The sequence below is a fragment of the Leucoraja erinacea genome, chromosome 17 (genome assembly GCF_028641065.1).
Source record: "Leucoraja erinacea ecotype New England chromosome 17, Leri_hhj_1, whole genome shotgun sequence".
Classification (NCBI taxonomy): Eukaryota; Metazoa; Chordata; class Chondrichthyes; order Rajiformes; family Rajidae; genus Leucoraja; species Leucoraja erinaceus.
The window spans coordinates 37361-64776 of NC_073393.1; the positions used below are offsets into that span (position 1 = coordinate 37361).

General features: G+C 41.7%; 2 protein-coding genes across 3 annotated transcripts in view; both read left to right on the top strand.

Moving 5' to 3' along the window:
• Window positions 1-102: 102 nt before the first annotated feature.
• Window positions 103-9987, top strand: ccne1 (cyclin E1). The gene is made up of 12 exons (XM_055648340.1): window positions 103-167; window positions 879-923; window positions 1011-1095; window positions 1184-1243; window positions 2679-2836; window positions 2940-3075; window positions 6166-6312; window positions 6395-6490; window positions 6922-7056; window positions 7929-8040; window positions 8162-8319; window positions 9494-9987. The coding sequence occupies exons 2-12, from the start codon at window positions 910-912 to the stop codon at window positions 9608-9610; spliced, it is 1218 nt and encodes a 405-aa protein (XP_055504315.1). The 5' UTR covers window positions 103-167; window positions 879-909; the 3' UTR covers window positions 9611-9987.
• Window positions 9988-11934: 1947 nt separating this feature from the next.
• uri1 (URI1 prefoldin like chaperone) overlaps window positions 11935-27416 on the top strand; it is a 38804-nt gene continuing 23322 nt past the window's right edge. Inside the window, exons 1-3 of one of the 2 annotated variants that reach the window (XM_055648341.1) lie at window positions 11935-12286; window positions 22705-22739; window positions 25842-25920. In XM_055648341.1, the coding sequence (XP_055504316.1) occupies window positions 12203-12286; window positions 22705-22739; window positions 25842-25920 (198 nt within the window). In that variant the 5' untranslated portion in view covers window positions 11935-12202. Of the gene's footprint in view, window positions 12287-21760; window positions 21854-22704; window positions 22740-25841; window positions 25921-27416 lie in introns of those variants that run through there. The other variant, XM_055648342.1, reaches the window with a different exon arrangement.

Genomic DNA, 27416 nt, shown 5'->3' on the forward strand with positions numbered 1-27416 from the left:
CTTTGTCGATGGGGGTGGGGCTTGTCGATGGGGGCGGGGCTTGTCGATGGGGGCGTCGATGGGGGCGGGGCTTGTCGATGGGGGCGGGGCCTGCCGCGCTCGTCTCCCGCCACGGATTTAAAGAGGCCGGCGCAGGCGCGCTGCGGAGAGAGTGTTGGCGGCTGCGGGTGAGCGCGGGAATGAGAGACCAAATGATGGAGGGAAGAGGAAGAGGAGGAAGAGGAAGAGGAGGAGTAGGAGGGCTGTGAGGGGCCGAATGGCAGCTGACAGGGCAGAGGAGGGTAGCGGGACAAGGGATGATGAGGGTTATAGGATGACTGGCGGTGTGAGTTAGGAGAGGAATGAGGGGCTAAATGGTTGTGCGGAGGGAGAGGGGGATGAATGGCGGTGGTATGGGATAGCAGCTGAAGAGGGGCTGAATGGCTGCAGAGGGGGAGATGGACGGATGGTGGCATCGTGGTGGGGAACTGAATGGTGGTGGTGAGGAACTGGATGGTGGTGGTGGATGATAGGGGTGGGATGAGAGGCTGAATGGTTGTGGAGAAAGGAAAAACCAAATGGTGGCGGAGAAGAGTGGGGGATGTGAAGGCTTGATGAGGAAAAACCTTTTCACCCAGAGTTGTGAATCTGCCACAGAAGACAGTGGAGACCAATTCATTGGATGTTTTCAAGAGAGAGTTTAGCTCTTGCAGCTAAAGGAATCAAGGGCTATGGGGAGCAAGCAGGAATGGGGTACTGATTTTAGATGATCAGCCATGATATATTGAATGGCGGTTCTGGCTTGAAGGGCAGAATGGCCTACTCCAGCACCTACTTTCTATGTTTCAATGTCAGTGAGGGGATTTGACTGGCTCTCACCCTGTCCCTCTCACTCACAGGACGCCTTTCACCCACACAGCTGCTTGGAGGATGCCCAGGAAAAGGTGTGTGAATGCCCATGTAACCGTGCCCCAGCCTGTGCTGTGAATTGCCATGGGTTTAAAGCCTTTTATTTTCAATTCAACTTTCAGTGCAAGAACAGAAGAACATTCAACAAAGCCAGCCAAACCTGACGAGGTACTGCGACCCAGAAAGCGAAAGATATCCGCTGCAATTGTGAGTTTACCTGCACACCAGTGTGACATAGCCCAGTAGTGTGTGACATAAAACTCTGACTTTGGTAATCTGTATCCTTTGATCGTAGTGTGTGCAAGATTTGGATAAAATTACTGAAGAATGGGCAGTGAAACCATTTGAAGATAAGGTATGCCATGTTTGATATCGAAATGCCAATTTCTGAAGAAGGGCTCTGACCTGAAACATCACCTACTTTTTTTTTCAGAAATGCTGCCTGATCTGCTGTGTTGCACCAGCATTTTGTGTCTATCCTACTAATTTCTCTAGCTGCAAATACTGAACAATCTGCTCCTATAAAGGCAGGACACTGTCCTTTCACCATTTTGCATAAACTGGATTTTATTGTGGCATTTAATTTTATTTTGCCTGTATGCATCAGCCTAGATCTTCTGGGACCTTGAGGGTTAAGTTCTTATAGTTGCCCAACTTGCTGAGTTTCTCCAACATTATTTTTGCTCAAAATCCCAGCATCTGCAGTTCCTAATCTTGGATCTATTTGGGTTTCTAATCTAGGAACAATGGTTAGGAACTGGAGATGAAGACTTTGAGCATTGTTCCTAATCTAATTAATAGAAATTAATGAAGCTAAATTTCCTAGGCAATTCATTCCTTTCCTACAATCCTGAATTATTATTTCCTATTTGCATCGCCTATTCCTTCTCTCCATAGATGCTGCTACACCCGCTGAGTTTCTCCAGCATTTTATTTCTACCTTCAGGATAATTATTGTTCACTGTTGCAGGCTTTCACATGTTCCACATTCCCAACACTTGCGTAGCCTCATCATGGAATGACATGGATAGTTTAGACAGCAATGTGCCTTCCCCAAATGTCATCAGTTCACATAGCAGTTGCTCGAATAGCAATCACCGGTTTCATTGTCCCTTCTATTGTCCCCTCCTGTTGGCTCTTTGATTAAATTTAGAATACTTCAGAGATTCTTCAGCTGGTTGAAATGGAACTCTCATCAGATGTTTGCGTGGCTTCTGAGTAACGTAATCACGTTTTAGCTTGCAGGCAATCGGGAGCATTTTGTCACTACAATGGTTGAAATGACTGTCAGCACTTCACCGGTCAGAGTTGAGACTTTCTTAAGGCAGTTATAAAATCAATAATACTGCTAAAGACAGACAAAAAAAGCTGGAGTAACTCAACGGGACAGGCAGCTTCTCTGGAGGGAAGGAATGGGTGACGTGTTGGGTCGAGACCCTGCTTCAGATTCGACCCGAAACGTCACCCATTCCGTCTCTCCAGAGATGCTGCCTGTCCAGCTGAGTTACTCCAGCTTTTTGTGTCTACCTTCGGTTGAAACCAGCATCTGCAGTTCCTTCTTACACAATAATACTGCTGTACCATTTCACCCCTGTGACAGTGAAAGGTGATGTTTTGGGGGACACGGCAAAGCAGGATCTTGACTTTTCCATCATAAAATGGATTTGTGCCTACTACCAGGAAAAAAAACCGATGTGTATGCAAAAACAAAGAATTTCACTGTACCGTCATGGCACATGTGACAATAAAGTATCTATATTTTGCATTTGCAAAATTGACTTTAATTGCAGGATTGTTGGAAAATTAACACCAACTGCGTGAGTCCATACAGATTCATTTCATCGCGGAAAAATCCAGATGGCAACATTACAGCGTACTCGACAAGTAATTGCAAATTCAAAAGTGTATTGGTCACCCCAGCTAGAGCTTCACCATTACCAGCCTTGTGGTGAGTTTATTTACGTGCACTGTACAATTGTACATATTCCAAGTTATCTATTATCCATGTTACCAGATAATACATTATCATTGTATTTTTGAAATATAAACAGCTGGGCCAATGGAGATGATGTATGGAATGTTCTTCTGAAAAAGGAACAGATGTATCTGAGGGACAAAGATTTTTTCCAAAAACACCCACTCTTGCAACCAAAGATGAGGACAATTCTTTTGGACTGGCTAATGGAGGTAAGGGCTCCCTCCACGTGGAGAATTTGTTATCATGGTTTGATTTTCATTTCAACAAACACGTGAATCTGTCTTGGGAAAGGTGTTTTCAGTCAAATTCTAAAGCCATTGTTGTGTTATTTGTGGATGTTGGCAAAGCTCATTGCTTGTTTCTAGTTGTCCTTTAACCTGTTCAGTGCCACCCCTGAGTATACTCTAGTCATGGCCAATAGTGGGGGGGAAAACATGGCATGTAAACAGGTTAAAGTTGGGTCAGCAAGCAGTTGCTCTAGTCCTTGTTGGAACATTAGAGTTTTGATCTACGTGAATAAAGTCCATGTTAGGATGGTTGTGTGAATTGTAAATAGTTTTTTTTTTTTTTTTTTTTTTTATTAGAAGTTAATACAGCACAAAACAGTACAGTGGAACCTAATTTTAGGTGCCAACTATGTAATACCGTAATCCATTCTATGTACAACCTCTAGTTTTATGTTATGAGAAGGAAGTAAGCAAGACAAGAAAAAGAAAACAATAGAAAGAGGAAAAAGTGGAAAAATAGATGGTAGAGAGTAGAAAAACGTGAAGTGTGTATATAAAAAATAAAAAAGGAAGAGAGAAAGTGGAAAGTAGAAATAGAAGAGAAGGCCCCTTAAAAGAGAATTTTTCAAATCTGTATTCGGAGATGTAGATCTATCCGCGTCATGAACTGAAATCAGCAATCTTTACGGTACCGCTGCATCACATGATTCCAAAAAGTCGATGAAAGGAGACCAACTCCTTAAGAATTGGTCATATTTATCTATTAGTCGGAGTCTCATTTCTTCAAGGCGTGCTATGTCCATCATATTCCTAATCCGCATTTTAATAGTTGGTATGGTTGTATTTTTCCAAAATTTAAGTATCAATTTCTTTCCAATTATTAACCCATAATTTAAAAAAAACATTTTGATCTTTATTTAAATTGGTATCTTCTCCTATTATTCCAAATATAATCCATTCCGTTTTGGGTTCTATTCTTGACTTGAAAAGCTTTGTAAATATATCAAATATATCACTCCAAAATTTATTCAACTTTGTACATCCTACAAATGAATGTGTTATATTAGCGTTTTGAAACAAACATTTATCGCATCTGGGAGAGACGTTTGGATAAAATTTATTCAACCTCGTTTTTGAATAATATAGTCTATGTAATAATTTGAATTGAATTAAATTATGTCTTGCATTAATAGAACAGTTATGTGTATTCATCAAATACTTTTCCCATCTATCCTTCGGGATCTTTATCATTAGCTCATGTTCCCAATCTTCCCTTAATGCTTCTGTTGAGGGTGATTCTCTATTTAATATATTATTATAAAAGTATGATATTAATTTTTGTGAATCAGCCTTAATATTCATTGCTTCTTCTAAAGGATCTAAAAATATAGTTTGAAATCTATGTGTATATTTCTTCATAAAGTCACATACCTGTATATATTTAAAATATTGATTATCCTTCAATTTAAATTTTTATTTTAATTGTTGAAATGATAACAGTTTGCCCACTTCATACATATCCCCTACTTTCCTAATCCCCAGTCTATCCCATTGTTGATATGTGTTGTCGATGAAAGAAGGTTTGAATGCGGGGTTGTTCAATAGTGGGGTTAGTACTGATAAATTATTTAATTTCAAGGATACTTTTATTTGTTTCCAAATTCTTATTATATTGTGAATAATTGGGTTCTTCTTATATATTATACTATTCAATTTTATCGGTGAGAGCAGGATCGTTCCTATATCGTGCGGATAGCACTCCTCTTTCTCCATTCTTATCCACTCCAACTGCTGAGTGGAACTATCCAGCCAGTACATTATGTTCTTAATATGCACTGCCCAGTAGTAATACATAAAGTTAGGTAATGATAAACCCCCAACTTCTTTAGATTTGCACAAATGCTTTCGTTGAATTCTATGTGTTCTGTAGTCCCATATAAAATTAGTGATAGTGGAATCTAGTTTTTTGAAAAAATATTTTGGAATATATATTGGGATCGCTTGAAACAAATATATTAATTGTGGTAAGAAAGTCATTTTTATAGCGTTAATTCTACCTATCAATGAGAGCGGAAGCGTTTTCCAAAATTTAATCGTATCATTCAGTTTATTTAATAGTGGTATAAAATTGGCACTAAATAATGATTTGCGTCTTCTCGTAATTTGAATACCCAGATACTTGAATTTTTCTGTTGCAATTTTGAAGGGGAATTTTAGTAAGTGTCTCGAATCCTGTGGTTTTAAAGGATGGTTGTGTGAATAATTCAAGAATGATAGTTACAATATAAAAGTAGACTTGAGTCCTCCAAGCAGGAGGTGAGAAATTTGGGAAAGGCTAAATATTGGAAAAATAAGTTGTCATCCAGCTGTCTGTGGAGAGTTGATAACCCACTGAAAACCGGAAAGAGTGAATGGTATAATTGTCCAGAGAGAAGAGCCAAGAGTGTTTTATTGTCATGTGTCCCAGATAGAACAATGGAATTCTTGCTTGCTGCAGCACAACAGAATATGTAAACATAGTACATCACGGGAGAAAAAAAGTCTAGTGTGTGTGTATATCCACGCACCCATACTCAATAAATATAGTGCAATAATAATAATAGTCTGTTGTATTTCAGAGCTTTTTTTGATGTTGTGTTTAATAGCCTGATGGCTGTAGGAAAAAAGCTGGTCCTGAACCTGGACATTACAGTTTTCAGGCTCCGTTCTTCCCAATGGCAACGGTGAAATGAGTGTGTGGCCAGGATGGTGTGGTCTTTGATGATGTTGGCAGCCTTTTTGAGGCAGCGACTTCGATATATCCCTTCGATGGTGGGGAGGTCATGGCCTGGGCAGTGGTCACAACTTTTTGCAGTCTTTTCCGCTCCTGGACGTTCAAGTTTCCGAAACAGGCCACGATGCAACCAGTCAGTATGCTCTCCACTGTATGCTCTCCACATACTGAGAGGGGAATTGTACACGGCCTTTCATTATTGGTTTGCAGGAATGCTTTTACAAATTTAAGAAATAACTAGAAGCAGTTGTAATGGAAACATGTTAACTTCGATTTTTTTTTTTTAAACTATTGGAAAGGTTTGTGATGTCTACAAGCTACAAAGAGAGACGTTTTATTTAGCACAAGACTACTTCGATAGGTTTATGGCAACACAGAACAACGTTGTGAAGACCCGATTACAGCTTATTGGAATCTCAACTTTATTTATTGCTGCAAAGCTGGAGGTACGGAAACATTTACAAGCAAGTGAAGTATAGTATCTATTTCCAAGTAACAACAGAACACTTCATTCTACCACTTTTGCAGGAAATCTACCCACCCAAGTTGCACCAGTTTGCATCTGTAACTGACGGGGCTTGCACCGAAGAAGAAATTCTTGACATGGAACTTGTTATTTTGAAGGTAAAATTAAAAGTATTATAAAATTAAAGTATTTCAAATAATGACTAATATACAAATTGGCTGAAGAAATAGAATACACGGTTTTGTATCACCTTGAATGGAAAGACATTAAAAATTATCTCTGTTCAAGAAGGAACTGCAGATGCTGGAAAATCGAAGGTAGACAAAAGTGCTGGAGAAACTCAGCGGGTGCGGTAGCAGCTATGGTGTGAAGGAAATAGGTGATGTTTCGGGTCTCGACCCTTCTTCAGACTGATGTCGGGGGGGGGGGGTCTCGACCCGAAACGTTGCCTTTTCCTTCGCTCCATAGATGCTGCCTCACCCGCTGAGTTTCTCCAGCATTTTTGCCTACCTTCCAAAGTATTTACAAATGCTGCCAGTTGAGCTGAATTGTATACAACAGTTTATCCAATGTTTTCTCATTATTCTAGGCTCTCAAATGGAGTTTGTGTCCTGTCACAGTTGTGTCTTGGCTTAACATCTACATGCAAGTTGCTTATTTGAAGGAAATGTATGAAGTATTGGTACCACAGTACCCCCAGGAAATATTTATTAAAGTAATGGAGGTAAAAGCATCTTGAATCATTTGTTTTAAGTTGATAACCTACTGAAATGTTCTGCCTCAGAACGCAGCGGAGGCCAGTTCTCTGGAAAGTTTCAAGAGAGTTAGATAGGGCTCTTGAAGATAGTGGAGTCAGAAGATATGGGGAGAAGGCAGCAACGGGATACTGATTGTGGATGATCAGCCATGATCACATTGAATGGTGGTGCTGGTTTGAAGGGCTGTATGGCCTACTCCTGCACCTATTGTCTATTGTTGACAAATCCCGGGTCAGTAATATCTCAATTTGGCATCTGTGGCTCAAACAACAAATTACAGTAAAAATCAACATTTTTCATGGGTTTCTGAAGAAGCAAGTAGAACAAAATTACTGCAGGACTGTCCGAGTCAAAACCATCATCAAGAATGCAGAGGTTACATACTATTGGAAAAAGCATCTTGCTCTACCTTTGTACACGTGACAATAAACTAAACTAGAAACAAGTTTCATCCTGAATGACGTTGGAATTTTAAATGTATATTTTTAAAGAATGCATTCAAATAACTTTGTCCCCAATTGTGAAGAATCTTGGAGATGTGCAGTATTGCATGGACTTTCACCTGACTGCAGGAAATACTAGGCTAGGTTTCCATAGATCCCTGTACATGCACAGAATGGAATTGGCTTAACCACTTCAACGGACTGGTGTTTGTAGGGGTTGTGGAGGTGGTGCAAGGAATATTCTTATCCTCGACCCAAAACGTTGCCTATTCTTTCGCTCCATAGATGCTGCCTCACCAGCTGAGCTTTTTTGTCTTCCTTCTTAAATAACCAGTCTCTTCTGCTTTTGAAGGTATTGCATTAATAACAGCCAAACTTCTTTGTTCTCTCCATAGCTGTTGGATCTCTGTGTCTTAGACCTCAAGTGTTTGAAGTTCCTTTATGGAGTTGTGGCAGCTTCAGCTTTGTATTTCTTTTCTTCCTGTGACTTGGTTCACAAAGTATCAGGTAGGATTCTTACTAGCATGCAACAAACTCTTTTCACTGCACCTAGGTACATGTGACAATAAACTTAAACTAAACTGTATAATGTACATTTATTTCAATTAACAATCTAATTAATGTTTAGGTTTTGAATGGAGTGAAATAGAAGGATGTGTAAAATGGATGATTCCTTTTGCCATGACCTTAAGGGAAGCAGGAAGCATAAAACAGAGGAATTGGAAAGGCATCTACCCTGAGGATATGCACAATATACAGCCGCACTACAACTATTTGATATTATTGGTAGGTATTGCATGCACACAGGACTAGACATGTTATAACTGTTAACTTGCACCTATTGGTACAAAATGAAAGGCGGGGGGGGGGGGGGGGGGGGGGGGGGTGAATGGAACATGCGACATCTATGGAGATCATGGATACTGATCAGTCTGAAGAAGGGAATCGACCCAAAACGTCGCCTATTCCTTCTCTCCATAGATGCTGCCTCACCCACTGAGTTTCTCGAGCATTTTTGTCTACCTTTGATTTTTCCAGCATCTGCAGTTCTTTCTTAAACAGTTAGGTCTTTAGCCTAAGGTACACAAAAATGCTGGAGAAACTCAGCGGGTGCAGCAGCATCTATGGAGCAAAGGAAATAGGCAACATTTCGGGCCGAAACCCTTCTTCAGGCTTTTAATCTTTAGTCTATTTCTGATCAATCCTGTAAATATTCAAGTGGTTGGATGAATTATTTGGGTGACACTTGGTGCATTTATCCTGTGCTAATGATGATAACATGGTCAGACACTGAAATGTCACTAAAGAGGCATGTCACAGTTTGGCTACTCACCACGTGATTGAAGAGGAGGCATGCTGTGTCATAGACCTGAACAATATTTATCATTGGCATCACTGGAAATATCACCTGCAGGCTTCTGCTGGATCTTGCAGCTGTAATTTGGCTGTATTCCTTTGTTTTACAATAATGATTAAACTCAAGTATTTCATTAAAGTATTGAAATTATAAAAAGCAAGCACCACCAAGGTAACATCTGCAAACTGTTAAAGGTATTCCCTCTTGTTGAATTGAAATACAGCAAATCTTAGATCTTTCACATCATAAGACAAAGAGCAGAATTGGGCCACTCAGCCCATCGAGCCTGCTCTGCTCATCTATTTTTCCCTCTTAACCCCATTCTCCTTCCTTCTCCCTGTAACCTTTGGTCTCTTACTAATCAAAAACCTATCAATCACTGTTTAACAAATACCCAATGACTTGGTCTCCACCATCAGCAGTGGCAATGAATTTCACATTCACCACCTTCTGCCCAAAGAAATTCCTCCTCCTCTCTATTCTCAAGGTACATCCTTTTATTCTGAGTTTGTGCCCCTCGGGTCCTAGACTTTTCCACTGGGGGAAATAAAATAATTGTTTCCAGTTCACCTAATTAGCTAATACTTTGCATTATTTCTAAAGGACAAAGCTCATTCGAAGCAGGTGCTGCTACTGGAGCAAAGTTCACCTGCATTGCCAGGTCTTTTAACCCCACCACAAAGCGGCAAGAAGCAGAACTACGGGTGTGGCTCCTTGTGAAGCCGAATTCAACAATGACATGGAGTGGTTGAATGTTTCATGCTTAGGAATCCAAATGCGAATATGCTGTAATGCAAGACCAGGTGGGACTTGATTTGTGTGATATTGAAAGTTGAACGCGGCCAGGAATTGGACTTGCATTCTTCCAGTGGCTGTGTCACGTAATTCTGGATGTTAAAGATAAATTATTTGTTTTTAATATTGACCTTGTCGCCAAAAACTCCAACCAAATAAGGAGTACTTTTGAGTAATCCTTTAAGCTGCTATGGAGGGTGGCTCTGATAAATGATCAGTAAGGTTATAATATTGATTTATAAAATTGTTTATGAACTTTAAGCTGCTATGTTTATTTCAAATAAAGGTACATCTACACTCTTCGCCCTTTGTTTCATCTCTATCGATTGAAAAGGCAGCTGGCTGCACAGACAAAGGGATGCAAGTTTAAGTTCTACCCAAATAATGAGTGGTCAAGTGGCAGCAGTGTATGGGCTTTTTAGCACCACGTGTGCTCATGATAGGATTAGAATTAGGCCATTTGGCCCGCCATTCAATCATGATTTATCTTTCCCACTCAACCCCATTCTCCCCATAACCCCTGCCACCCCAGGTACCAGCCATGCATCGCCCCCTCCCCACACTCCATGCACCTCCCACGCTGGTTATATCCCACACTCTGCATTTCACGCCTGATTATACCCCATGCTCTACCCTCCCCACCCTCCTCCATGCCCCTTCTCCACTCCTCCTGGTCACCCTGCCACCCCCACTCTCTGCTTTATTTCTGGGAACTGGTCACCATGTGCGGTCTGTACCCCACCCCTCCACACCACATGTGTAGGAAGGAGCTGCAGATGCTGGTTTATACCAAAGGTAGATACAATCTGCTGGAGTAACTCGGGCCTGGTGCTCATCTCTGGGGGTCATGGTACAAGGATAAGTAGGGAAACTCTCTTAAATCCAAACTCTAGCGTAAACTGAGACTTTTTAAACGCTGTACTTACCGATCCAGCGTAGCCAGCAGAGATGAACAGAGAGCGCCGTGGCAACAAACAATGGGAGCGTGGCTCCAAGGAAAACCCGGAGAAAACATCGGGGTAAGCGGGGGAGATTCGGAATAGGCTGAGAGCCCAAGCCTTTCGTCCTCCTCTGCCCAGCATTCTTCTGGCGAACGTCCACTCCCTGGAAAACACGCTGGATATAAAGGTCTACAACACCCTCTGCCTGACCAAAACATGGCTGACCTCGCTGATTCCGGATCAGGTAATCTGCCCAACCGAGTCCTTCACTGTCCACCGTGCTGACAGAACAGAAGCATCTGGGAAATCCAAGGGTGGAGGAGTCTGCTTCATAACCAATAACAACTGGTGCAACCCTGGAAATATTAAGATGCTTTCACATTCCTGCTCCCCAGACCTGGAACACCTGACGATCTCATGCCGCCCATTCTACCTTCCCCGGGAGTTCGGTTCAGTGATCGTCACAGCCGTCTACATTCCACTGCATGCGGACACCGACGTGGCACTATTGACCCTACACGATGTGCTATTGTCGACATCAAAACAAGAATCCAGATGCGGCTATGGTGGTGGCTGGAGATTTTAATAAATCAATATGAGGGGGAACTTCTTTACGCAGAGAGTGGTGGCGGTGTGGAATGAGCTCCCAGTGGAAGTGGTGGAGGCAGGTTCATTGGTATCATTTAAAAATAAATTGGATAGGCATATGGATGAGAAGGGAATGGAGGGTTATAGTACGAGTGCAGGCAGGTGGGACTAAGGGGAAAAAAATTTGTTCGGCACGGACTTGTAGGGCCGAGATGGCCTGTTTCCGTGCTGTAATTGTTATATGGTTATGCCGAACTGTTGCCCCTCAGACCACGTGCCCCCCCCCCCCCCCCCTCACTGGGACCACGTGCCCCCCCCCCCCCCACCACGTGCCCCCCCCCACCCCCACTGGGACCACGTGCCCCCCCCACTGGGACCACGTGCCCCCCTCCACAGCACGCACTTCCCACCACGTGCCCCCCCCCCCACTGGGACCACGTGCCCCCCCCCCCCCACTGGGACCACGTGCCCCCCTCCACAGCACGCACTTCCCACCACGTGGCCCCCCCCCCCCCACTGGGACCACGTGGCCCCCCCCCCCCCCCCCTGGGACCACGTGCCCCCCCCCCCCACGTGCCCCTGGGACCACGTGCCCCCCCCCCCCCCCCCCCACTGGGACCACGTGCTGGGACCACGTGCCCCCCCCCCCCCCACTGGGACCACGTGCCCCCCCAATTGTGACCACGTGCGGCAGTAGACAGTGCGCATGCGGGCGCGGGGCAAGATGGCGGTGGTAGTGAGGTGCTGAGGGCGGGCGGGAGAGAGAGTGAGAGTGAGAGAGACGGAGAGAGGGGGAGCCGGCAGGAGGACGATGCGAGTGTGAGATGTCCGCCGTTGCTGCTGCCGTTGCTGCTGCTGCCGCCGGGGAGGAGTCGCGGATGAGAAGCGCCGCCGCCGTTGTTGCCGTCGTGTGTGCGAGGAGAGCGCGGCTCCGCGGCCACACGCACAAACACTTCTATAGGACTGCCTGTTGTTGAGGCCGCGGGACATGGCCGCTCCGCCGCCGCCGCCCACACCAGCACCTGCACCCGGCCCACACGCCCGCTCCCGGCTCCGGGCCGAGCACGCCAAGGTAAAGGGCCTCGGGCCGCAGCAACGCTGCCTGCCCCGGCCCCGGCTCTCCCGCTGCGGCTGCCAATGTGAATGTTCCCCTGAGCTGTTGAAGGGAAGGCGCTGGAGGTTGTACACAAGTTAGAAACATAGACCATAGGTGCAAGGGGAGACCACTCGGCCCTCACCAATGGCTGATCATCCACAATCACTACCCGTTCCCGCCTTCTCCCCATATCCCTTGACTCCGTTAGCCCTAAGAACTAAATCGAACTCTCTCTTAAACATCCCCCCCCACCCCCACCAAAGCAGCTACAACGTGTGGTGGGATCCGCTGGCAGCTGGCTGTAAACACAAGCACCCACACCACAGCCGTCAACACACACACACACACAGTGAAGCAAATAACCTCTAGCGAGCTATAGGATCTTTGCACTGAAGGGTCTCGACCCGAACCGTCCACCCATTCCTTCTGTCCAGAGATGCTGCCTGTCCCCCTCAGTTACTCCAGTATTCAATGTCTACCGTAGATTTTAAACTAGCATCTGCAGTTCTTTCCCACACACACACACCTTCATACTTTCACTTTAAACCGTTCTTCTACTTAGTTAGAAATGTTCGATCAATGTTTTCTTTTTTAAAGAAAAACGTCCATGTTATAATTTACATTCCCCCTCGCCCCCGCCCCCTTTTTAAACAACACTGAAACGTGATATAACTCAATCGCAGCTGTAAACAGTCGGCACCAACACCACTGCACTTCAATACTGCACATTTCTTCAATTTCAAAAATCGAGTGTTTTTATATCCATGTGTCCCCAAACGGAACAAATGAGAATCTTACTTGCAGCAGCACAACAAACATTAACATAGAAACATAGAAATTAGGTGCAGGAGTAGGCCATTCGGCCCTTCGAGCCTGCACCGCCATTCAATATGATCATGGCTGATCATATTGAATTACTTAGTAAAACTCACAGTAAACAAAAATCAGTATATATAAATGGACAATAGTAGTGATTGTAGGTGTCATCCTATTTCCGTCTTGCTTTCTGGATTGCGTACAATCATAAGTAAATCGGAGATTCCCATTGTTAGCAAATGGAAATAATTTTATGTTATGCTTGCTTCTGGTCGTGTAGTTGAGTCGTTTTAATGAAGATCATGATTTCTGTTTTATATATTAGTGACTTTTGCGTAGGTATCAGACGTTTCTTCAATACTTGGTTTTCTCCAGCTCACTTAGCAAATGTTTTCTTATCCCGTATTGTTTGAAGCCAATGCTGAGTGTTTTTATTGAGGCCCGTTCGTCATGGCTGTTGTGTGGAGGTTCTTGCTGCCAGTTAGACAGAGCAGCGCCTTCTGCTGGGCGTCTGGGATCTGTGACTCATCAGAACGACTAACTGTCTCCACTGAACCTATCAGATTAAAGTCAGTGCAGGACTGAACCAGGAAATGTCCAGTTCATAAGAGTCAAATGGGGACAGCTCCTTCGGCCCACCTAGTCCATGCTGGCCAAGTGCCCATGTAAACCAGTTCAATTTGCTTATGTTTAAGAAGGAACTGCAGATGCTGGAACAATCGAAGGTAGATAAAATTGGTGGAGAAACCCAGCAGATGAGGCAGCATCTATGGAGGGAAAGAATGGGTGATGTTTCGAGTTGAAAAACGTCACCCATTTCTTCGCTCCATAGATGCTGCCTCACCTGCTGACTTTCTCCAGCATTTTTGTCTACTTTCCATTTGCTTAGGTTCGCAACGGAATCAAGGGACATGGGGAGAAAGCAGGTACAGGGTGCTGATAGGGATGATCAGCCTTGATCATATTTAATGGCTCAAAGGGCCGAATGGCCTACTCCTGCACCTATTTTCTATGTTTGACCCATATCTCTAAGCTTTCCGATCCATGTGGAGTTGGATATGGAAAAGAAGGATTGTACTTTAATGATGAAGATATAGTGACCTATACAATTTTTATTCTGGCTACTGGTGCCCAGTAACAATTATGTAATTAAGTAAGCTAACCAGAAATATTTGTAAATAATTACCATGTTTGAAATCAACACTGATTTTTTAAAAGGGTGATGCAATGGTACAATGAAACTTTGTATTTCTGTAACGTTTTTAAATCTCCATTTAGGTCTAATTTATTGCTATACATTTTTTAAGTAAGGGGATTTAGTATTGAGCCCTTTGTAGGGCCACCCACGACAGTCATCCACCACATACCCATCACAAAATACCCATCAGTTGGTGCTTCTGACACTGACTCATTTTAGATCCAATGTGCCACTCTCTTTTAGATCCCACTCTATCTGACCAGTCTGCCTTGCGAAACCTTGGCAAAAAGCCCTTGCTGAAACCTGTGTTAACTACATCAAACACCCCATCCTCCTTATTACCGCCTCGAATAAATTCAAACACTTTATTAAGCACTTACTACAAGGTAGATACAAAATGCTGGAGTAACTCAGCGAGTCAGGCAGCATCTCTGGAGCGAAGATTTAAACCAGCATCTGCAGTTCTTTCTTACACAGTCAGGTACTGCATTCCCATTAGTAAATCTGTGCTAACTGTCCTTGATTAATCTGTGCCTTTTAAAATATGTTAATGCTGACCCTTAGCGTGACAATAAACTGAAACTGAATGGATTATATTTGTACACCATCAAAGTTAAATAAGTCGGCTTGTTGAGTGCCAGGAGAGAGCGTGGAGAAAGGCTAAGGAGATTTGGAGAAATTACTGATATGTTTCGAAGCCCTGATATGTTGATGCACCAAAGATGATGTGATAACAGAAATACTTGTCGCTTATTGTTAAAACAATTCTGTGATTTTGTTCATTTGAACTTTAATTTTAGATCATGCATTGTATATTCATAACTTGCCATTTTTCTGGATGGAAGCAAATGAATCGCAATTAATCTGCATAAATGAAGTTGTTTCACTCTGTCAATTATGTTCCTAGGTGGTTGTAAAATGGAACATGTTGCATCAGGTTTAGTAAACTATGTAACTATGTAAAAGTAAAAATGTGATAAGTGAACAATGGACAGTATGCAGAAAGCAGAACAGCAATAAATAAATCAATGGAGCCACATTTGTAGTTGTTGGAGAGCTGAAAATAACAAAATGGTGGAAGCAATGAGCAGGATGATCAGTTGGTCGACATTTTAGGTGAAGGAGCCTTCATCTCAAAGTGAAAAGACAAGCAAGTCTTAAATTGTAGATGGGAAGGACAGGAGAGAATGTTTGCGATAGTGTGCAGACCAAATTAGTTTAGTTTTCTCCACCCTCCTCCCTGTTTGCAGCTTAAAATACACCACTCTTCTCACTTTACCCAGTCTGTTGAAGGGACCTTGACCTGAAATGTTAACTCTACTGTTCTCACATGCCCCTGCCTGCCCTGATGATTGGTTCCACTAAATACCGAATATTCTATTTTCAAACATGCGAAGTTACCGACATAATGGCATATAACATTTCAGTTCACAACAGTTTTACTTCCCGATGTTATGCATCTACGTTTTTTGACTATTCGGATCTGATACATATTTATATGTGACCCGTTAAATTTAGCATCTGAATTCAAGAAGGATCTCACACTCTTCATGGCTTACTCAAGTTCCCCCAGTCATAATCTAACAGCTCCTTCCTTTATTTACATGTAGATTAATTATATACAGACTTGTTACTCTACAGTTTACAGTTGTTTTTAAATGATCGACATGTATTTTTAATGTGAGAAATCCATTTGTATGTTTAATAATGTAGTATTTATGGGATTATGGATGGTCTTGTAATTGTTTTGGGGACATTGAACTTCAACCACATTGGTTTAACCAAATAAATGTGTACCTATCTTGTGGCATTCTGCATTATCGTTGTACCAGCATCACAAAGTTGTGGTCTCATTAATGATTGCATTTAAAAATTGCTTTTGCTAAAAGTTCTTGTTTGTCACTATTGTTTGAAATGTAAATGTGACTTATTTATGGTATTAACTAAATACATAATATCTCGGCATTTGGGATTGTTCAAGGAGCATCATGCACATTTGGCTGTTAATGTTACAATATAATTATGTTTTTTCATGTTGAAAGTATAATTTTAATTTTAATATACTCTGCAGCTTTGTTGTTTGTTATTTTTTTGGCTGTTGCGTTTTTAGGATTTACATGCTTTATCTTGGAGTGTTCTTATAACTGACTGACCGCCTTCAGTGCATTTTCTTGACCTGAATGTATAGGATGTCAGGAGACACAACAGACTGCAGGTGTTGAAGTCTTGAGCGTCAAGAACGGTCCCAACCCAAACATCATCTGTCCATTTCTCTCCACAGATGATGCCTGACCCCTGAGTTCTCTGGCAGCTTGCTTATTGAGTAGGGTGTTAGCTTGGAGATTGGTTTCATTGATGCTTTGATACATCTAGCTCTCTGTGCTAATTGAGGCAAGCCAGTTTTATTGAGCTGTAGTATTGTTGTGCCCTTGAAGAGCTCAGTGAGCATTACTGATAAGTCCGTGGCAACGCAAGTCCCTGTGTTAATCCTGGATCCATTTTAAGAAAGGTGTTATTAATGTTGCTGCATTTTCCTTACCTGATCAGCTGGATATATTGGGAAATATAGGTTGACATGCACATTCATCATTATTCAGTAACCTGTTTGGAAGTACATCAGATGAAGTGATTGGTTATCAAGGTATGATGCTGAGGTTGATCATTATCCAGTGAAGTATATGCTCGTAAACAGTCACTGCTTTCAGGGTCCAGATACCGTAAATTGATCATAGGTGTGCTCTTAAAAAACATTCATTGTGAATGTTAACTTCTGATACTTTGGTGATCTGAAACATCACCTATCCATGTTCTCCATTGATGCTGCCTGACCCACTGAGTTACTATGCACTTTATCTTTAAAAAAAAATCAGCACCTTGTGTCTGCTCCAGTGGTTTTCTCTTTGCTCAAGATTCCATCATCTGCAATCTCTTGTGCCTCAGTTAACTGAGCTGTAGTGGATAAAATACTTTACCTGGTTTCTCATGTATATCCAAACATTGTCATCAGATTGACTTTGTGTTCAGGTTTTCCTGCCATTGTTGTACTTTCCATTAGTTCTCCACACTTCTTTTTCTGAAGGAGAGTTTGATGCAAGCATTTCAGAAGATATGTAAATGTTCCATATGATCAGAACTGGCTACATGTTATGTAAATTAACCTTGATTGTACAGGAAAGCTAGGACGATAGCTTCCCCAATTTTTCCCTCATTTTCATTGTTCAGTAAGCTGTCACTGGTAGCAAAATACCTTTATAAATGTTGATATGCCAAAGGGTTTAAACACATTTTACAGCATATATTTATAAAGTACATTCTGAAAGTAATGTTACTACTTGATACGTAAGGGGTGAATGTTATCAATTCCGCATATAATTAATGCTTTATAAAAACAGTATATACAGCAGTACAGCTCTTCAGGGTCGGGTCCTTCGGCCATTAATATCTTTGCCGAATAAGATGCTAAACTAAGTTCCTCTGCCTGTATGTGATCTATATACCTCCATTCCCTGCGTGTCCATGTGCCCATCTAAATTATAATTATTATAATGTGCATCAAAGTTTGTCCAATCTCACCGTATAACTAATACCCACTAATGCGAACATCACTCTGATGAACTGCCTCTGCACCCTCTTCACTACCTCCACATCCTTCCTGTAATGGGGCGGCCAGAATGTGTCCTAACCAGTATTTTATAAAGGTTATAAAACAGCTTGCTGACTTCCTGACTTTTATATGCAAAGCCCTGACCGATGAAGGCAAACATACCATGCATCTTCTTTTCCACTCAATCTACTTGTGTTGCCACTTTCGGGGAGTTTTGGACTTGGACCCCAAGATCCTTCTCTACATCAATGCTGTTAAGGGTCTTGACATTAATACAAGATACAAGATACATTTATTTGTCACATGTGCCATTTGTCACATGTGATTACAGCCATACAATAAAATAAAGAACACAACACACAATAGAGTTCAACATAAAACATCCCCCCACAGCAGAATCAAAAGTTTCCCACTGTGAGGGAAGGCACCAAAGTCGGTCTCTTCCTCTGATGTTCACCCGTGGTCGGGGCCTCCGGAGCCCTCCGCAGTCGCCGCTACGGGCAGCCCGCCGCTCAGGCCCGCTCGCCGGTATGTTGGAACTTCAACGTCGGAACGGGAGGCCAACCTGAGCGGCTTGCACCTCCAAATTGACCACTTCCTATCAGAGCCCATGGCTCCCTATGTCTCCAGGCCGCGCCAGGCGGGGATTCACGCTGGCGGCCCTCGGCAAAGGGCTCCAGGGACTCCGCGATGTCAGTCAGCGCCGCCGGTGCTGGGAGCTCCACGAACCACAGCCCCGCGATGTTGGAGCAGAGGCCCAACACTCAGGAGCACCAAACGGTGATCCAGGTAGGTATCCGCAGTGAATCCAGCGCCACGCCGCCGCTGCCGAAGCTCTGGTTCGGTCTCAGGTAGGAAAGGCCGTTCCGATCCAGTGGTAGGCCGCGAGGAGGGGGGCCGAGGACGTGACTCGGAGAAATTTGATTTTTTTTTTTAAACTTGATTCCTTTATTGTCATTCAAACCTTCCGGTCTGAACGAAATTTTGTTGCCTGCAGTCATACACAATAATAATAAATAACAAAACATACAATAAACACAAATTAACATCCACCACAGTGAGTTCACCAAGCACCTCCTCACTGTGATGGAGGCAAAGGTCTTAGTCTTTGTCTCTTCCCTCCTTGTTGTCCCTCTGCGCTAAGGCGATCCAGGCCGAAGATGCCGCCCTCCAGTCCAGCGGACCTCCGTGGTGATGTCGCCACTGCCGAAAGCCTTAACGCTGTCTCCGCTCCGAGTCGGCCCGCCACAGCCTCAGCTCCGAGTTGGGCCGCTGCCAAAACCTGGAACGCCGCCTCAGTGAGTCGGGCCACCGCTGCCTCAGCTCCGAGTCCCGCTGCATCAGCGAGTCGGGCCACCGCTGCCTCAGTTCCGAGTCCTGCTGCCTCAGCTCCGAGTCCCGCTGCCTCAGCTCCGAGTCCCGCAGCCTCGGCTCCGGGCCGCTGCTGAAAGCTGGAACGCCGCATCAGCGAGTCGGGCCACCGCTGCCTCAGCCCCGAAGTCGGCCAGTCTCGCGTTGTAGGTCCTGGCTGGCTCTGCCTCCGGAGCCTCGAGGTCGGTCGCAGGTTGGAGACCGCCAGCTCCGCCATTAGGCCTCAGCGCAGGCGGAGGCAGAGAAGGGGGATACGACAAGAAAGTCGCATTCCCCCGAAGGAAGAGACAAAAAAACAAATAGTCGCATCCTCGCCAGGAAGCGACAGGGGAACGGTTTCCCCCCTACCCTACCCTATCCCCCTCCCCACATAGAAAAAGTAAAGAATCCCCAAAACAAACAGTTTAGAGATAAACTAAAATTAAAAAAAGATAGGAAAAAAACTAACAGACGGTAGGCAGAGGCGCCTTCAATGCAGCGCCCATAGTGGTCTGTATACTTTCTGTATGACTATACTTTCTCCTTACATTTGACCTCACAAAGTGCCACACCTCAAACTTGCCCAGATTAAACTCCATGTGCCAACCGTAACTCATCTAAATCCCGCTCTATCCTTTGACAGCCTTCCTCGTTGCCCACATATTCACTTTTTGTGTTGTCTGCAAACTTGCATCCTAGTTGTTTATATCTGTGTCTCAAACAACAGTGGACATGGCACAGATCCCTGTGGAACTGTACTGCTCACTGATCTCCACTGTGAATAACAGCCTTCCAATCTACCTCCTGTCTTCTACAATTCTACAGTTAAGCCAGGTCTGAATGCAAATGATCATGTCACTATCTCGTGCATCTCAATCTTCTTGCCTGCATTTAAATTTCTTCCTTTAAGAAGGTTTTCAGCAACCAGAAACTGTATTGGTAAATAATATTTTAAATATTTTTCATTGGTGCTTTAAGGTGGAAGATAGAATATTTAATACTCAGAAATGGAAAGGAAATTCAAAATTTATACCATTAATGAAATGCTGTAAATAAATACTATATTGAAGCTGTCGAATGTGAATGGGAGAGTAGTTCTAGTTAACTTGTGTAGTATTAGAAATACTGATAAATTTCGTTCCTAACCCCACTTCATGCTTATGATGGCATTGCTTTACCTCAGATTCCACAGTAATTGGAATTCCACAACCGAGATGTCCTGTTTTTCACAACCTCAGGATTATTCCCCAAATTCTTTCACTGGCATTAAGTTTTTGAAGTATTCACCCAGCCCCTGTTATCAGTGTAGGATAAAGGCACGCACTTACCCCTGGATAAATGAAAATGCAGGTGACAGTAAGACCCCCTTCTATGTTCCGATGTCCCCAAATAAAGGTAAAAATGCCCCATAATGTTTTAAAAAGATTAACATTTATCGTTAAAATATTTAACCATTCAAATGCTCTGTTATTTGAAGAGTTGCTTGGAGTCGAGCCTCAGATGTATCATCTCTATTCACTCTGATGCCAGGTACCTTAAACCTCAATGCATTCATTGTAGGTGGATCATTGGCTGGTTCCTATATTAACTATAATGCCTCTGGAAAATATTTAAAATGGGACCAGGGTTGACTGCTTAAGTATGTGGATCTATGGATAACAAATCAATTGCTTACGGGGATTCAGTGTATGCTTAGCTTTTTAATACTTTGCAGGACTACTCCTGCTTATGTATTGGTGTTTTCGACTAAAGATGGAAAATTGAGCACAGCTGAATTAGAGAGGGGTTCTCTGGAACATTGTAGTAACTATTGTGTTTCCGCAAATGAATACATCTCAGGAGTGTTATAAAGATTAGCGGAGTTATCAAGGACATTACTGCAACTATCGTGCTCCCACATAGGAATCCTGAGAAGCACTGCACTAATTAGATTGGTGGCCAGTAAAGAGTTCATTCTTTTGACAGATGAGAGGAAAGAAACCGGTAAAATGGGGTGAGGTGGCTCGGGGCTGTTTAGTGGAAGTGCATAAATCTGTACAAGCCAGCTACATATTTGGAAGTTAATTATTCTCTTCCTTTCTGGGAAGCTCTGGATAAGATGAATACACCAATATGTGTTCACATCATCCATCGTTTTTATTCCTCCTGCGAGTTTTCTCGTGGTACCACAGATACTGCTCTCTACAGCGCAATGTTTGGTGCCATATTCAAGTGACAAATCTTCACACAAGTCCAGACAGTGATGTAGGCCATTTAATCACAGAAGGTATTGCAGCTGAACCAATCCTGTCATAACACGATGTCCATATCTGCAGTAAGATTTGTTGGATGTTGATTCATACTGGATTTAATTTTTCTCTCTCATTTACCAAAAGTTGAGGCTAGTTATAGTTATTTCCTGCTGCAAGTTCAATAATGTCAGAACAACTCGGAAATTGATCAAGATGTTATTTATCTCAGCATTTTAGAAAGGATAGAATATGGTTTATAAAATAGCATGATATGCAGTGTACATTATTACCGCAGAAAAGCTTTTGACAGCACTCAAATCGTGTGGCTGAAGGACTTTATGGAGGTGATGTCATGAAATAATTTAGAGTATATACAGGTTGTTTGGTTTTGTTAGAGGACTTGCTTCTTTCTTCTGTGACATTAATTTCAAAAGAACCCTCTTAAGCCATGCAGAGCCTATTTGGTTTGTTTTTTCTGCAGCAATTTCATATTCATTCTGATTCCTTTCTGTACAGAATATATAATTAATATAAATTGCCCAAAGAGGCACGTGCCAAACTGCCATGATTTATAGAGAATTTATGTTCTAATATCACTTTGGAACCATTTTAGTTTATGTGAAAATATGTTGCTAATGTAATCTTTGTCAGATATGTCTGTGATTATATCTCCATGCTTAGTTGAGACCTATTCAAAAATTTCCTTTGTGTCTGTGTTTTCTATAAACTATGCAAACACCAAAAATCCTGTAGAATTTTAATTGTCAGTAGTGCTAAATCAAATTACACCCTGTATGTGTTTTTATATGGCCATGTCTGTACCTACAGGTTGAGCATATTGCTCCAATCAACAGCGACCAAACTGCTTTGCCTAAAATCTCACTTGAATGAAGTGGTGTCACTCTAACAATGAACCCATTGCCAAATGAAGGGGAAGTGGGGAAAAGATGTTACTTCAAAACAACATTTCAAGGCCTCAGTAAAATTGCTAGGTGTACATTGCTGAGCTAGTTTTGCCGGAGCCTGTTAAATTATTCAATTAATGTAGAATCACTTGGATTATTTAATTAAGATCATCTTGAAGATTAATATGATTTTGGATTAAGTTAAATCGCACCTTTTTGTGGGTATAGTATGGACAGTTTCTGAATTCTTAATATTGCTTTTCATGAGCAGTTGTTTATTTCAATAACAGGTGGTCTCAAGCTGCAAAGAAAAAATCCAACACTGGTAAGCCCAACATTTCTTAATATATTAATTGATTTTGCTTGTCAGGTATAAATCCTGTCAATAAAAGCATTGTGTTTGAGTAAAAGTAAAATGATTGTACATTTCATATAGATTGAGTATTGTATGTATTTTAAAGGCAATAATATCCTTCCTGTAGATAGACACAAAATGCTGGAGTAACTCAGTGGGACAGGCAGCATCTCTCCTGTGCTTTGCAGTACTCCCGATATTACCGCAGAAGATCAAATAAGTCAGAATAACTTGGCTCAGTATTTCTTGTTGAATAGTTAATGAATAGTTGTGCTCTATGCAAATTACTTACAAATTCCAAAGCAAAATGACTGGTTTGAATACTAGAAATAAGCACACAATAGATTCAAATATTTCATAATTCAAATAGAAGTAATTGCACCCAAAGCAATTGATCTTAATAATGGAAAGCAGAGGTGTGTGGTTTTCTGCAGGTGCCTTTGAGATCTTGTATTAGTCCTGCATGGTCGAGCTGTTCTATGTGATATTACATTGCAGTAGTGACCTACCTGACAGATAATTGCAAGACAAACTGGTCTCATTTGCCTGGCGCGCTCCATTTACAATTGCTTTTTATCCTGACCTTTTGAAGCAACTTTATCCGAATGACACTCGCTTCCTTAAACAATTGGATTCTCTGAAAGATACAGCCTTACTTAACGCTACTGTGCCACCACCTGTGAGGTTGTCAAAATGTCTTTATTGAACAATATTGCAGCTGAGGAGCTGTAGATAATCCAAACCTGGAAACATTACTCATGGCCCTTTCCTTTCATCAATGTCATTACATATAGCTGAGTCCCCTGTCCTGATTCTACTGATATCCTGCAAAATATCCTCATTTACGTTTTCCCTTTTCTGTGATCATTCCTCTAAGCATGTTAATATATTACCTCAAAGCCATGGACCCCTATTTTGTGTAACAGTCTTTGATGTGAGACTTTATTAAATATCTTAAATATCCCACAGCTTCCATTATTCTCATTTTTTTATTTGTCAAAAACATTCACCTTTTATGAAATCACCTTTTCGCTGCTTAATAATGGTCTTATAGATGGCTTATTAATAATCATTTTCCAGCAGATTCCAGCATTTCCTTGTGAACTGATACCAGGATAACATCGAACATAGAAAAGTACAACACAGGAACAGGCCTTTTTGTGTACAATGTCTGTGTCGAAAATGATGCTAAGATTAACTAATCTCCTTTGCTCTGTATCCCTCCATTTTCCCGCACCCTCCTGTTTGAACAGTGGTACCTTCCAAACCATTGGGGCTGTTCCAGAACCTAGGGAATTTTGAATGAATGCAATAAATGCTTCCATTCTCAGTGCAACTGCCCGTTTCAGAACACGTCTGAGAGATCTGATAGCATTCAGTCTCATTATTTTCTCCAAGCTTGTGTTAATTATTTAATTTCCTCTATTATTAGCTCCTTGGTTCCTTCTGCTATGATTAGTATCTTTTATTGAGAAGGCATAAAATATTTGTCAGTACTCCCCTTTATTTCCATTATAATGTATTCTCTCTGCTTCTAATGGTCATATGACCACACTTGCTACTTTTTAAATATTTGAAGTTCCTATTTGTATTCTTGCCAGTTTCTTTTCAATCTATTTTCTCTCTCCATCAATTTTTTTGGTTGTTCCTTGTGTTATCTTGTGTTATCTAAAGTTTCCAATCTACATTCTGGCAACATTACAAGACTTCTAACATTGTACTATCCTTGCATCTTCAAGTAACCATCAATTAATTATTTTCCAAAATATTAATGACTGTAATTCATGAATCAGAACCTTTGTCTCTCACGAAACTCTTCAACTTACAAAATGCACTTGGCTCAGGTAGTTACGTGGATATTTCTGGTATTATTGTAGATAAAGTTAACCATTGATATTCTCACTGTATACCTTGAATGCCTTCAGATGTTTATTTCCAGTTTAATCATCGTTGTTCATTTCCATGTTAGTGCAATTTCCATTTTGTCTGAAGAAAGGTCTCGACCTGAATCTTCACCCATCCCTTTTCTCCAGAGATGTTGCCTGTCCTGCTGAGTTACTCCAGTTTTTTGTGTCTATCTTCCATTTTATACTCTTTCTATAACGATCATGAGGCACTGCTCAAGTTGCTCGATGTACTTTTATTTTTGCACTATCTTGGTTTGGTTTAGTTAGAATAACTGGTGTTTCATAATGTTTTTTAGTTCCAGTTCATATCCTGTGCATATGACAAATAATCATTGTTGACTTGATATCTTTAATGCAAGCACAGGATAGCCGAGAAGGCATTTGGGATTCCTGGTCCCATTTGCTGTGGACAGTGTCTCCTCATATTGTTGCCAATCATTACTATTTGTTTCATTCGTTTGTTGCAAGAAGATTTAAGAAACATACTTAGTTATTGGAGCAATCTTCTTTCCCTGTTTAGTAGCTTGGCAGTAGAAGCCTTAGCTCTTAAGTTACCAACTTTTTATTTTCAAGCACCATTAAGTTTCTAAAGATGATTAAGGCTGACATTTCAGTGGAATAAGGGAGGTGCACCTTTCAAGATCCATCTTCTACTGAGCCATTAAACGGGTGTTGCTACCTGCTTAAGCTGTAAGCTTTTGATCAAAACCACCTGATGGAGTATCAGTAGCCCAATGGGGTTTCAATTTACCATTGATCCATTTTACATTGATAGAATTTGGTATATTCATCTATGTCATGTCCAGAGAGCTCAGTTATTGTGCAATGTCCTGGCCAATCCTTAAACTTCAACAACACAATTTGAATGGCGGCTGATTAATTATTTTGTTTATCAGCATATTATCATTTAAGAACATTTTTCACAATGTTCTTCTTATATTTGAACAAAATTCACGAATTTTATACAAATCCCACGAGGATCTGTTGCCAATCAAGCTTCAATCAATTTCAAAATTGGTGTGATCACTAATGTATAATTTCTGTCATAAAAGCAAGTCAAGTCACATGGATTTATAATTTACATTGTACTTCTATTATTCAGATTTGAGTGCAATTTAAAATGTAATTTAAATAAACATTTAAATGTGAATGTTTTAATATTTAGGGTTAAAGTACAAAGTGACTATGAAGCACTTCAAGAAAGGCTCAAGACTCTACCTGATAAGCTGTGTTATGATGTAATGGTGAGTATGAAATCCTGAAAGGCTTTCCTACCGAGGGAAATTGTGTTCTGTTTCTTCCTCATGACAGCTGCTATTGACTTTAGGACAGTTTAAATCTGGAGCAGTATCAATCTACTCCAGGTTTCCCTGTCAGGACTGTTTGTCATATACCAAGTTATGCTATTCTTAGTGGGGGAGGGAGGAGACAAAGAAATTTGAGCTCTGTGGAAACGAACAAAGATGCAGGTCTCCGAGGAAGAAAACAATTTGCTTTGAGATTTCCACCCTAAGATAACAATTTGATTGGTTCTTATAAAATACAAAATAGCTGTTTGCACAATCCACAAAAATATCTACCCATTATTATTTTATCTTTTTAGAATGGGTTTAAGCCATAATTTAATATTGGCGTCATTTACGGTATTTTGAGACGTATGTAAAATGGGCAATTACTGATCTTTGGTTAATTTTCTCTGCTCCATAAGAAGCTGACTCTCTGAGTTAGATTTACAGTGGCCACCCGGCGAGTTTTCATGCATGAGTGCAGATTATGAGCTACTTCAGTCTACTTGTATGCAATAAGTGTTGCAGTTGAGCATAATCTTGTTTAACTCGGGCTCAGGTGGGGCTGCTCAATGGTAATTAATATCGACATTAGTTTGCTACCAACCAGGATTGGTTTCTTCTCTACCCTACCATAATCAGTCTGAAGAAACATCGCTGTTCCACGTTTTTCAGAGGAGATATCTGACCTGCTGAGCTACTCCAGCACTTTGTGGTTTTGGGGGATTGAAAGGAATTGAAATTTTAGTTTAGTTTAGAGCTTAGAGATAGATTAGATTAGATTAGATTAGATTATTACTTTATTAATCCCCTTATTCAGGGGAAATTCAGATGTCCTTGCAGCACACTAATAAAAATACAACATAGCATTCAAGAAGTTTAACATTAAAACATAAAACATCCCCCCACAGAGGTTCCCACTGTGGGGGAAGGCACAAAGTCCAGCATGGAAACAGGCCCTTTACCTCACCAAGTCCACGCCAGCCATTGATCACGCGTTCACACTAGTTATCCCATGTTGCATTCCACTCCCTACACACCAGGGACAATTTAGAGGCCAATTAACCTATGAACACGGGGTGCCGCCTGTGTGGTCGTGAGTAGTCGCCCAAAGAGTCGTACCTATTTCTGGTCACCGCTGGATTTTCAACTTGTTGAGAATTTTCGGCGACCTGTTACGACTATGATGGATGCCGGCAGTCGCCGAAAAAATCGCATAAGTGGGAAAGGCCCTTAATAATTAACCAAAGTTTGATATTTTGCATGGTTTGCAGCAACTTAAATTTGATAGGCATGAGAACATCTTTGGGAAATTGGATGTTTTCAATTTTCAGCTCTGTTAAAACAACCATGCTTTTTTCTGTCAGTTGGGTGCATTGGGTACAGTGAGATTATTCAAAATTATTATTTTTCTAGCAGAAAACCTTTATAGAATTTTAGTTGATTTTTATAAA